Source organism: Hetaerina americana, unplaced genomic scaffold, assembly GCF_022747635.1.
Source record: "Hetaerina americana unplaced genomic scaffold, ioHetAmer1.1.p SCAF_10, whole genome shotgun sequence".
Taxonomy (NCBI): Eukaryota; Metazoa; Arthropoda; class Insecta; order Odonata; family Calopterygidae; genus Hetaerina; species Hetaerina americana.
In genome coordinates, this window is record NW_027286070.1 from 47,096,484 (window position 1) to 47,109,352 (window position 12,869).

Sequence of the window (12,869 nt, forward strand, 5' to 3'; positions counted from 1 at the left end):
GCATACAGACCAGTATCCTTATAAATTCTTTTTTCTTCTCTGAAAGAATAGTAATGTTGCACATATGTTACCTGCACATTGGCCATAGACATCCTTTCTCCTTGCATTCGTCCGCGCAATTTTTTTCATGTTATTTGTCTATACCTGGATCTCATTAATTGCATCCTTAAAATAGACATTCAAATCAAGGGCGAACACCCTGCTCTACTCCTTTATATTTCCTTAATCTCTACGCGTATGGTATAACGTTCTTTAATTTTCTCCTCTTTAGACCAATGAGCTACCACACGGATTTGTTATAATTGACTAACTCAATAAAAAAGACGTTTCGTCAGGACAACACAATCGATTTTTATAATACTATATTATCATACTTCTCAGCTACTAGTAATCTTAAAAATATTGACAAAAGAAATTGAAAATACCTTAAAACCAAAACATTTAATGGAGAAAGTTGCACTGCTAAGTATCTCCCGATATGAAACAAAATCACTGCGATGTACATAATGGATCTTTATTTAGTTTATTGGCGTTTATTACATTCAATTTATTCTATTATGTCACACGTTCTCATGAACCTATAATTTTAGATGATCACAGATAACTCTTGGTATTCTGTCTTCACATCAGTCAGTTATTTAGGATTTAATCTTAGAGTCTATCCAGTCTCGATACGAAGAGACTCGTGTGTGCACCGTAGGGAATCCTTTCTTACCGCAGCCCTTAGTCCAAGATACCAGCCCCACGACTTCATTGTTCACAAATAGGGGCCCGCCAGCGTCACCCTGGAAGAAAATAAAAAATGTATGCCTTAAATACTCATAGATATCGAATTCAGGGATAGTGTCCTTGTCCCCGTGAGAGCCACTGCTGTGACGTCCTCTAAGCCGTCATGCCATCTATGGCGTCTAACTGTTTGAGACTGCTCTCAACCCCCTCCGTTCCGCTCACCCCATACCATCGTCATAATAGAGCCGACCCCTCACCCATTAAAATGATTTTACACAGCCCTCTTAAGCCCTTCTCAGAAATTATACGTGAAACCTTTGCTTTGGTGTGATTAATGATTAATGATGTTTTATAAAAGAAAGTCACGTTTTCTGCGAGAAAGTTGACCAGCAAAATTCGCATAGTATCCTCTGGTCCTGGTTAAATTTTTTGGGCCGGATTGTGGAGACTTGGGAGTTGGTATAAAATTGCGTGCATATTAGCGCACTTTTATATGGAAATCATGTAATTGAACCGTATCTCAAAGTGGAGCAATTAGATTATGAGGGGTGCATCCCCTATTAAATGATTCCGACTCCCTCTTAAGTTTTGGATACCCCCTAAAAGCTTAATTTTTAATTTAAGGGTAAATAAAAATCTGAGAAGTTATTTACTGATGTATGATTTGGTGTTTTACCGGCGCACGATTCCAGTAAATCTTCGCCGGTTTACCAATGAGCCATGATATAAGCTGCCGACGTTTCGAAGGCTATGGAGACTTACCATGTATATGAGATGCCCTAGGTAAAGCGTTGCTTGTAGAAGTATTCATCGTCTGGCGAAGTATTTCATGAATCCTTCGCAGCCCCCTGAGTGAAATTCAAAGTGGATCCTAGTTCCTCCCCTCCTTTGTTCCAGAAGAAAGCAGAACAGCTTTTCTTGGCATCTCTTATCTCTGAATAGGTCCCAAGTTTCTAGCTAAAATCACGATTTTTGACCAGAACCCAAACGAGGCTTTTCAAATTAGTATCCATATTTCGTCCGTTGCAGCTTTCATGATTCAACTGTTTCCCAGGTAAATCAAAACGACCTTCTGTTACTTATGGCTTCGCTGCACACTTCAATTACAATGGCCGATGGTTAGTCTCTTTTCCCTCATAGCTAATTCATATGCTCGCCAATACAAGTGGCCCATAGGAAGCAGAATTCGCGACGTGGAACCGATCAAACTTGCGAAACTGAACAAACCAATCAAAGTTTAACGAAACTTACATTGCAAGATCCCATATTTCCTCCAGGGGTGTCGGCACAGATCTGCTCGGGGTACACTGTTTTGCCATCAGGCTTATAAGCATCGTTACACATGCCGTGGTCCCAAATGAGGATGGAAACTTTGTACAAATCATCAGGCATCTCTCCCATGTACTGCAATGGAAATAACTATTATCTAGTAATCAGTCAAAGTTGATTATTGAAGAATATTAACATTAAAAACGAGTGTAATTCCATATAAACCAATAAATTGTGGTCATGAGGGAGAAGTGTTCAAAGGCCGTTATTTCTTACGGCACTGGGATTTGGGCTTCTCGCCTCTCAGAACCCATCTACGTATCACCCATTCATCAATGCTACATTCATTTTACATGTTCTTCTGGTTATCATGTGCAGAGTGTTCTTGCGACAAGAAGTATTAAATCAAGTTATTACATGTATGCATTCTATGTTATATGATTTAAGGAGTTTTTCATGGTATTAACGCCTCTCTTCATTGATTTTCAAGTAGACTTTTATTTTTGATAAAAGCGCCCCCTAGATCGCCCGATAACCCAAGAGAACGAAGAAGCATCAAAATTATAACGAAATATTATTGAACCTAGGCATATCATATATTTGAAACAATCAAATAATAACCATCAATATGGATATGCTGACATACATTTAAAATTGACCCGCTCGTGTAAATTGTTTTTTTAACTAGAATTTTATGGTAAATCTCGTGTTCCTCAAGGCTTAAAATAGGTGTTACATTTTAATTTAGTTTATTATTTTCGTGATGTGCTCTCCTTTTAATTTCAATCGTGCATATAGCCAATGAAGTGGATGTTTTCGTTTTGGTTACACATCCCGAGAATAAGTTAGCCTTTAATGTTTTATTACATGGATGGCTTCTGATACGGAACGTTTTGAGTTATGGCGCTCAAACGAACGTGCTTTCATTGTTGTCAAATATAGCACCAAATTTAGACTTCTGACTCCGAGTTGAAAATACCTTCAATTGTTGGTGCAAGACAATAAAGTAGGAAATGTCACTCGATATGCGTGCACCAATCAAGAATATCTAGAATTGATGCCCTGGAATATGATAAAAGTGCATATACTGAAATGTTTTACCACAAGCATTGTGTACTTTCTACCATATTGTCTGTTTTGGGTACCCTATATCCTGAATTCCATGCATCATGGAATTGATTGATTGATGCGTTTGCCTTCTTGTGGTTGAATTTAAGGATATCCTAATACATACAGTCAGCCTGCCCCATCCGATGACCGTAGCATTGGATCCCTTTGGCGTTTCCTGATCCTTAGCAGGAAGGTTAACGGGAGCGGTGTTGCCGTCGGCATCAAACTCGAAAGGAGGGTCCACCTGTGAGCATTAAAGGATTTTCAGTATAAAAGTCAAGGACTATGGAAAGAGCGATGACGTATCCAATTAAAAATGAGGTAAGCGAAGCTATTTTAATATAAAACAATAAATGGCTTTAACGCCGAAAAAATATCGAACAACGTCGCGCTATAGCTCAGAAAATCGTTTTAGTACATAATTTGATAGATCAATGGGCCTTTCAAAATATTGTTCATTTTTTTCCAAATTATTGCCATTGATAAGCATGTAGAATATGAGATAGCTAATTTTTTTAGTATTTTCAAATAAATGCGGAAATTTTCGACTCAAGGAAAAGCATAGTCTTATTTTTCATGAAGTACGATCTAGACTTCTAGCTTCATACTACATGCAAGGTATTTGTACTGTATTAACACGGGAGATTTAACTTATAAATCCCATCTACAAGGCTTTTTATGATAATGGTGGCTCCGTTTGCCTCAGGATGACCAACATCACTACTAATTGTTTTGTAAAACAGCACTTGAAGGCTTGCGAACTAGTCTTAGACGTTCGCATGAAATTGGGAAAGTCTTATTTCATATTGTGTACTTAAGCATTCCAGGAAAAGCAATAATGAAAATAATTTTCAAATTAAACGTTCTTTTTTTCATTTGACCAATATAAAGTCTCTCATTCAATGTTAAAATTACTATATTCCATTCACAAAATGCATATTCACCTTAATCACGGCAATATCATTGTGCCAAGAATCAAATGGGTCGTAATCTTCATGTATATGAATTTCGGTAACTGTGTGGTTCATTCCTCCGGATTTCAGGTTATTTGTTCCTGATAGAACATTCAGCTCACTTGGCTCGTGCCTATGGCATGAAAAAACATAAACCACTAGAAAATGTAAGTATATAGCATTACAATCAAATGAAATATGATTTAGTGAGACCAGTCGTATGTACATATAAGTATCAGGGCCAATACTTCTCCAAGATGAATTAGAAAATAGAAATATGGCTCAGTCTTTGGTTTTAAATGATGAAAGAAATCCGATTATGTGCAATCTGCAGTGTATCGATTTCTTGCCAAACTTTTGCCTAGTTTATGTCCACTAAAATGGGGTAATCGTTGAGAGATTCACTTATCTTTTTTTTTTCTTTCTCAATTCTATTTGTATAATATCCTCGCAGAGAATTCATTAACCTAAATTACCTGAAATTGAATTCTATTTAAGTCATCTCGATAGAAGCGAACCCTTTTAACTCGTCACAAGTTCTTTCGTCAAGACGTAAGGGAAAAATTAAAGTAATAGTTACTTTCAATTCAATTTACTATGTGAGTGGGTCGCGGTAGTCCAGTGGGTAGAGCATTGAGCTGCTGACCGGAGGGTCCCGGGTTCGATTCCCGGGCAGGACATTCTGGGCACCCGCAGCTTCACCCAAGCTTAAGTGAATTTTTGGGTATAAGGTCTTCCTGGGAAACCATAACCGGCACAGGGAAAGGAACTGGCCCCCCTACCCTGATGTGTGAATTTTCACACGCCGTGTAGGGCTTAGTACTGGGTGATCTCTACCATCACCTACTAAACCGACCTTCGGGTTGATTACTGTGTTTATGCGTATGTGACCCCAAGGCTTTTGAAATTTGAATGTGGCGAATAATGGATAAAAAAGTTCAACAGAGGAGAAGACAAACGAAGTTGTAAGTATGAATAAGTGGGCAGAAAGAAGGGAAAAAATAGGTTTTTTAACAATTTGAGGGTAGGCATAAGTTTCGAGGGCAATGAAGAAAGAAATTATGTAGTGCAATCAAAAAACGTCCTTACGGTACGCAGGAGAGTTTAAGGACCGTCCTATGCGAAAACCTACCTACATGTATAATACGTAGAAGATATTGGATGAATGAAAAGAATCAGAGCTTGCCATTAGAGCCACCGTCCGAGGCAACAGTCGAGTTACGTGTACGCCCACGAATCCTTGGATCGCAGATTCCAGAACTGCTTTGGTTTTCTTTTTACCAAGATCCTTGTACTTTTCATCGCCATTAATCTGTCATTTGAACCACTACTATGCCAGAATAATGGCGTTAATGTATGAAATACTGAGGAATATATTTTAAATTAACTTAAAAGTTGATTTCAAATGAAATTCAAGATGAAAGACAACATTTCATACTTACACTTGTCACTGCAGCGAAAAGCCACTTGATGCTGGAGGTATGATATATTTTTTTTGTAATGTAAATCGTGCGAGATTCCCAAGAGAAATAAATTAAGCAATATTGCTAAGTAAGATTATTGTAAGGTACGCAATGTGTAAGTACGATTTCGTAATTATCCACCCATGTATTTTTACCGGTGCGTAATTCAAACGCTCTTCGGTGAAAAATTTATCGAACTTCATTTCATCCCTACCCTAGGTTTTATGGAAATCCAGGAAGATTGTTTCAAATTTCTGTGTCGGCCGATCTTTTTTCCGTGTAGGGGCAGTTAACTCCGTTGCGGAATGTTAATTTTACCCAGAGAATTCGGTAGATGAACCAAAGGGTTCCCACGACGTCATCCGAGATGTACTATAGTATCGAATCCAGTGCAGGCAAGAAGGGAAGTGTTCTCTTTCGGCCAACGCCAAGGCCTATGTCGTCCTATACGATGAAAGATTCTCATGACTTCATAAGCTTCAGGTAATTTCATTCACTTAAAATGGTTAAACCATTTTTTGCCATCCTAGTACATTCCGGAAAGAAACGACAGATTGAAAGGAAACGCCTAAGTATACACACCTTTCACTCATGCAAGTTTTTATACTCACCGATCATACAAGGTGCTTGTACATTCATCGTTATTTTTTTGGGTCAGTTAAAAAAGACGTCTCTAATGAGCATTGGTCCTCCATACGTTTTCAGCAAGCTCTAACAGAAGATATGGCAAGCAATTATTGATTAAGCCCAGTATCGATCGGTCACGGCTTTTTAGAACTGCTTCTCCTTAACTATTCGTGATAGAAAACTTTTCTGTTTTTTGGACTATCCCAGAATATTTTTCCGATTCAATAACAGCCCGACTTTCCCAAAACTTCAAGGCTAGTTGGAACTAGCTAGGTAACTGACATTTTGTTCGAATTTGGCATTTTTTTCATTGTTTTGTTGCAGCCAAGACAGAAATATTTCCTATTTTATGGAATAGTTTCATCGCAGGTGTTATGTAAATTTGGGACATCATTATATCATGAATACTCCCGTGGACTCCGGGAAATCGAATATAGTGTGCTTCTTCTCCCCGCATTGCATCATTTTGCTCTAGTGTCTCGTCTATCAGCATTGTTTTTGTAAATCTTAAACCGTTTTTCTCCGATGCATATTTTTTTCAATTCCATGCCTAAAAATTATATGTTATTAATAACTTGTTTTTGATGCGGTGACTTATTTATTGTTTTGTTTGTTCATCGGGAAATAACCGGGCAAGTTATGTTAACTTAATAACCTATTTAATGAAGTATGTTTTGTTGGACAAGAGTGGGAGTTTACTTACTCAGAGCAGTGTGCAGCTGTAAGGAGATAATTTTCGTTTAAGATGGACCCTCCGCAGGAGTGAAGGTGATTGACTTGCAGGGATATCTGTCAAGGGGAACAGAAGAATCACATCATTTACTCAGTTGCAGAGACTGCCAAGGTTATTTTGCTCCACTCGTGACCTGCTGTAAAGATACTTCTTGTAGGAACAGTTGTAATTAAAATGCATTTGAGATTACGACACATAAAAACGTGGAAATCATCACCTGAGCATCACTGATAAGACACCATAGTCAAATATGGGCATCAACTCTCAAAACCACATTTCCAAACAAAACTCTATAGCATTCACAATAAATGACAACAAATTTATTGCATCTAAAGTCTCAGGAGAGGCGTCAAAACTTTTTAAATAAATTTGAAAGGCGCACCCCTAAAAAAAAGATAATTTCATTTTTGAATTCTAATCCCAATCAATGCTTTTCAAAAACTAATTATACTCTTGACGGAGATAAAACAAACATGATTATTCCTGGTAAGGTAATCCTGGTAAAATGGTATTCCTGGTAAGATAGATGTAGAGAACTCTTCACTTCGTAGTATTCCACACCATAATTTACAATATGCAGACCACGGTTTCACCAGGAGGTGTTAGCTAAGTAATAACCGCTCAAATAACAATTAACTATCGGAAACATGGCGGGAATGTAATAGTTAAACTTTTGCGTAGAAATTATTATTAACAAAAGTCAGTTTATTTTAGATCAGATTTTCTATTTTATTGATGAATTTCCATGAAACAGCTAGAAAATCACGCGTTACACGAAAATCTGACTATTTATTGAAGAGCAGGCATTTCGTTATCCGCATGATATAAATCTTAAACATTTAAAATATATCAGTACTTTTTGTAATATTTTGTTGTTGATTTATTAAATTTTCCAGGTATCGTTCAAAATGTTGGTGGCCATCATGACCTCCTTGAGGGTATGCATGCACTATTCCAGTTAATCAAATCAAAACTGCATTAAGTGAAGAATTACACTAATGGAAGTACTTTTTCAAAGGAAAATTATTAGCAATTAATCCCTTATTACTAAGCATTAAATGTATTTGTTCTATACTCAGTAATTTTTGTTTCTATACATTAATTGTATATAATTCAACTGTTCCCGGCTCAACTTTGTGGAAATTCATGTTAATTAAATGAAGAATACAATGTATCTTTCCACTGTCCTTTATTAACGTACAACTAGTTTCAACGCTCAGGCGTCATCATCAGGTACAAATTAATCAAGTCGCAGTCCATTTATATACCATGCATGAGGGAGAGGAGGGGTGGGTGAGAGAGGGGGGAGAAGGAGGGGAAAGAAAGTGGGGTTGCGATCGGCATTGATGGGGAGGGAGAGGTTTAGCGTCAGGAAAGGTGATTGGTTGGTTTACAGTGGGGGGGGGGGCTTGTTGGGTCTTTCTGTGAAGGAAAGGGGTACTTACAGGATTGGGGAGAGGTATTCAAACAATAAATCGTTATCCAAATGACCCTTTTTTAAATTCTTCCTGATTTCCAGCTCTTCCCACTTGCCCATCCTCATTCCTGCGACTTGATTTGTTTGTACCTGATGATGACGCTTGAGCGTTGAAACTAGTTGTACGTTAATAAAGGACAGTGGAAAGATACATTGTATTCTTCATTTAATAGTATATAATGTTTAAAAAATCAAACAATGGCTATAAGTCTTTGCCTCTGTGCGCATTACCTTTCAAGAATAAGTAGGAATTTATATTTAATAATTAAAAATTAGAATAGGTAGGTTTTAGATTTTGAATTGTTCCTGTAGCACCTCCTTACATGTTTGATGGCGACCTCAATGAGGGCCAAGTTTTACCCTTTCGCCTGCGGATACCTTAAACTGGTGAGGTAGCCCGCAAATGTGCAGAATAAAAGTTTGCTTAAGTACCACGGATGTCCACCAATTCTAATTACCTATACGCCCGGAACTACTCATTTTAGTTATAATTTTCTTTTGTAATATTTTAATTTCTTCCCTGATTTGACTCAACGAATTCCCTTGGAGTTGAGACGCATAGTTTTACAACCACTGGATCAGAAGATATTGAAGAATCTGATAAGCCAATAAATATTTAACATTATAAAATCCAGGCGATGAAGGGAAAGTAGTCATTGGGATGCCGCACGAAGGGACGGGGTCAAAGTGTGTTCTTATAGCCTGTGCTCTATCGACGGGCAATCCCTATTGTTCATCTTACCTGTCCAGGAAATTCCCTGCCCTCGACAACTACTCCCCCAACAATATACGGGTCAGGAATGCCATGCAGATTTTTCGCCGCTCCAATTCCCTGGGCCCTCTTCGGCGGGGAGCCTGAAATATTCGACCACAGAGATTTGATGTGCTTAGTCTCGGACAGATATATACGCACATCTCTCTCATAATAATCCCAAAAACAAAGGCATTAATGAATGATTTTCTCTTATAAATTTCGATGCATGATTTCAGAACGGTTTGACATCAGATACTCAAAAGAAAAAAATTTGAATTGGCACATTCATAAACTATACATTGCATTAAATTTCACCAGAAATTGTTGAGTCTGTATTTCACAGAGTGAGATATTACAATGCATCGTATTGTGATGGACAACTCTTCGTAGAGGACAGGTAAATTTAATTGCAGTAATGAAAACTGGGCTCTTTTTTCATTCTAGCCAACCGATGAAACCCATGCAGTTTTATTAAACTTACGATATCCATTTCTATGAATTTAGTGCGTCAGTAATGAACGCCATCTTGTGAGTTCTAGCTCGTTGGTTATCCCATCGATTTCTATTCCCTCGGACTTCAAGTCCGTAAATTAATAAACTACTTTGTCTCTAATGGGATGTAAATGATTGCCTGCAGGGGGTAAGCTGACTGAAATCCACGAAACTTATTTTCGCGTTCTTTTAGCACAAAAAATGTCATTAAGCTGTAATAATTAATTGAGCTAAAAGATGTGCGTCAGAAAATACAAATTCAATGTATTGAGATACATCTAATTTTAAACCAAATAATCAGCGAAATGAGTTATATTCGACAGATAAAACTCACCAAGAATTGTCCCAACGAAAAGGAGAAGCACTAGAGAAGTTGAGTTTGACATGATATTTAGCAATGTTCTGTACAACAAGCACGATGTCTTCCTTTTATAAATTAATCGCCATGGCTTGCCAATATCTATCTTACACCACTAGTATTTTTTTGAACTGCATGCGATAAGATTACAATTTCCTCATAAGGAAAAATGAATATAGCTCTTTAACAGGATGAATTTCCTGCAACATGGGTTAACAAGATATGCCCCCATGTAAATAAATACCTTATTTACATGTAGTGTTGCATATCGAACTGAAATGTTTCCGAAATTTTTATCTTGCTCTAGGTATTTTCCTGTTTCACATTCCCAGATATACCTGGTATACTTCCTCTAGGAACTAGTACCGATACCTAGGATTATTTTTCTAGCTAATTTTAAAGTTTGCTCTGTATACATTATATTATATGGTATACACGAGTACAAAGATTTAAATTGGCGATGTGAATTTATTTTCGCCTGTCAAGTACAAGGATGAGGGTCTGGTCAAGTTAAACATCGGTTTCCATTAGATCTCTCAAGGTAAGCAGCATTGCGCTCGGAAAGAATAAAGGCCTTCCTTTGGATGCCGCTCTTCTTCCCTGTATTCATATCGAAGTACTGACAACTCGAAACCGGGTTGCCAGTACCTAGGATTTGAACCACATGATTAGTGCTGCTGCCTTGGAAACCTCGTTTTCTTTCACCAGGTACGAACCCCTGCTTCAAATGCAGTTTTACAGAAATAATGTGAAAACAAATCTTAATTCAGCGTAAAAAGTGCCATCATTTTAGTTCGGGTGATAAAACGGTGAAACTTTTGTGACCCAGTGAAATCAAAGCCTATTCTTCGAGTCAGAGAGCTAGAAATATTATGAGAGTAGTTTGAAAGGTTGTCGGTATCACCGTCAGATGCATATTCTAGCGCAACGAGTATCCCGCGTAGTAATCAGTAATTCTTTATGAGTAAACACGTAACGCGTCAGTGCTCTGTGGGGAGATCTGTGGTGCGGACACCTCTTTGTTGTTATTCATGTGTAGTGATTTGTGGAGATGGCAAAAATTTAGATTGGAGCAGAGATTAAATACTATGAAAAGAAAGGTATGAAAGCAAAGGAAATTCACATCGACTTTTAGAACACTCTGCTTCTTCATATTCAACTGTTGCCAAGTGAAAAAACGAGTTTAAGTTTGGCCGAGACAGCTTAGATGATGATGCGCGTTGTGGTCGGTCAAAATGTGCCACTACCCCAGAAATTACTGCAAAAGTGTATTAAATGGTCATGGTGGATCACTGACTGAAAGTGCGAGAAATCACTGAAGCTGTAGGGATGTCATCTGAACGGGCATATAGTATCACATTTCAACAGTGGGATTGGAGAAATTATCTGCTGGATGGGTGACTATTGACGCAGGATCACAAGCGCATCAGAAAGACATTTCCAAACAATGTTTGACTCATTTTAAGAGCAACCGACAAGATTTGTGACCACAGATGAAACTTGGGCCCACTTCTATACCCCAGAGACAAAACAGACGTAAAAGCAGTAGAAAAATGGACCTCGTGGACTGTGGCGCATCGCGCACGACCAAGGTTGCCTGTGGAGTTGTATATTTCGGTATTTCAACCCAATATCTTGTTTTTTGAAAGCCACCAAAATCTCAGTGCAAGAGGAAGCCTCAATAGCTTCACTGGCTAAAGCACTCGGCCGGACATCGAGGGCTCCGGGCTCGAATCCAGCTCAAGGCGAATGATTTTTACACTCTGAAATTTTTGCATTGCAATGCACATTTACCAAAAGACTCCGTTTAAAGTTACTGTCGTGGCATCTCCAAGTCTCTTGGAACATTGGAAACATTGATTTACCACCACCAAAGAAAGCAAAGGTAATACGGTCGGCCGGAAAGATCATTCAGTTTTCTGGAATGCGAAAGGGATTCTACTGACAGATTATCTTCCCACTAGTCAAACAATTACTGGACAATACTACGCTAATCTCCTAATACAGCAAAACAGCAAAAGATACACGAAAAAAGGCCAGGTTTGGCCAGGAAGAAAGTCATCTTTCATTAAGACAACGCACGCCCACACACAAGTGTCGTTGCTATGGCAAAAAGCGTGAAATAGGGAACAAATTGTTTCCTCACCCGCGTAATTCGCTTGATTTGCCTTCATCAGATTTCCATCTCTTCACCAAACTACAAAATTTCCTCGGTGGAAGGGGATTCTCTTCAAACAAAGAACTAACAGCCGAAGTACGTTGCAGGCCTTAAGGAATCTAAATATCGAGATGGGATCAAGACATTGGAACATCGCTGGACCAAGTGCTTCAGTGAACAGGGAGGCTACATTGAAAAATAAAAACATTTTGCTGAGGTAAGTCGTTTATTTACATTTCATTCCAAGAACTTTTCAAATTACTATCGTAATTTAGTATTTTCCAAATATGCTGTCAAGATACTTGCTTTGTCGTGCATGGTTATTTGCTCTAGGAGTTATAAGTCTCATTTCAAGAATTTTTCTTTTTAAGTATGCCACTTATGTATGTTATTTTTCTGCTTCCTAGGCTTCCAGGCTGCTTTCTTTCAGCAGAAGAATCACTTATATTCTCCTTGTTTACTTTAGGATTGTTCAACTTCATTGAAATCTGTGGTTCAGAGTAGAGGGCTGTTCGAATTACGCTTGCAAGTTCATATTTCAAAATACCATACAATGCTTTCTTCCTCATAGTTTATCTTGATGCCTGCGCATTTTCTGTGACCAGTCTTTTTTCAGAAAATTGAACGCAAATGATTTGGATAGGTAAAGAGTAGGCAGTGGCGTCAAATCTTGTAAGTTTCTAATTTAGTGGGGTATATTTGTTATTTCCGTTTTTGAAGCATGAGGGCAATGGGCCTGGCCTAGT

At 38.1% G+C, this 12,869-nt stretch overlaps 1 protein-coding gene across 1 annotated transcript; it reads right to left on the bottom strand.

Moving 5' to 3' along the window:
- Positions 1 to 638: 638 nt before the first annotated feature.
- On the bottom strand, positions 639 to 9,993 carry LOC139700318 (mite allergen Eur m 3-like). The gene is made up of 7 exons (XM_071598957.1): positions 9,942 to 9,993; positions 9,104 to 9,216; positions 6,855 to 6,940; positions 4,053 to 4,194; positions 3,233 to 3,352; positions 1,981 to 2,133; positions 639 to 785 (listed from the first exon to the last, which is right to left on the bottom strand). Exons 1-7 carry the CDS (start codon positions 9,991 to 9,993, stop codon positions 639 to 641), a joined length of 813 nt encoding a protein of 270 aa, XP_071455058.1.
- Positions 9,994 to 12,869: the final 2,876 nt, after the last annotated feature.

Coding starts and splice junctions, on each gene's coding strand:
- LOC139700318 (XM_071598957.1), bottom strand. CDS start 9,993: ATGTCAAACTCAACTTCTCTAGTGCTTCTCCTTTTCGTTGGGACAATT. Junction 9,217..9,941: donor TTTCGTTGGGACAATTCTTG/GTGAGTTTTATC, acceptor CGAATATTTCAG/GCTCCCCGCCGAAGAGGGCC. Junction 2,134..3,232: donor TCGGATGGGGCAGGCTGACT/GTATGTATTAGG, acceptor TTTCCATTGCAG/TACATGGGAGAGATGCCTGA.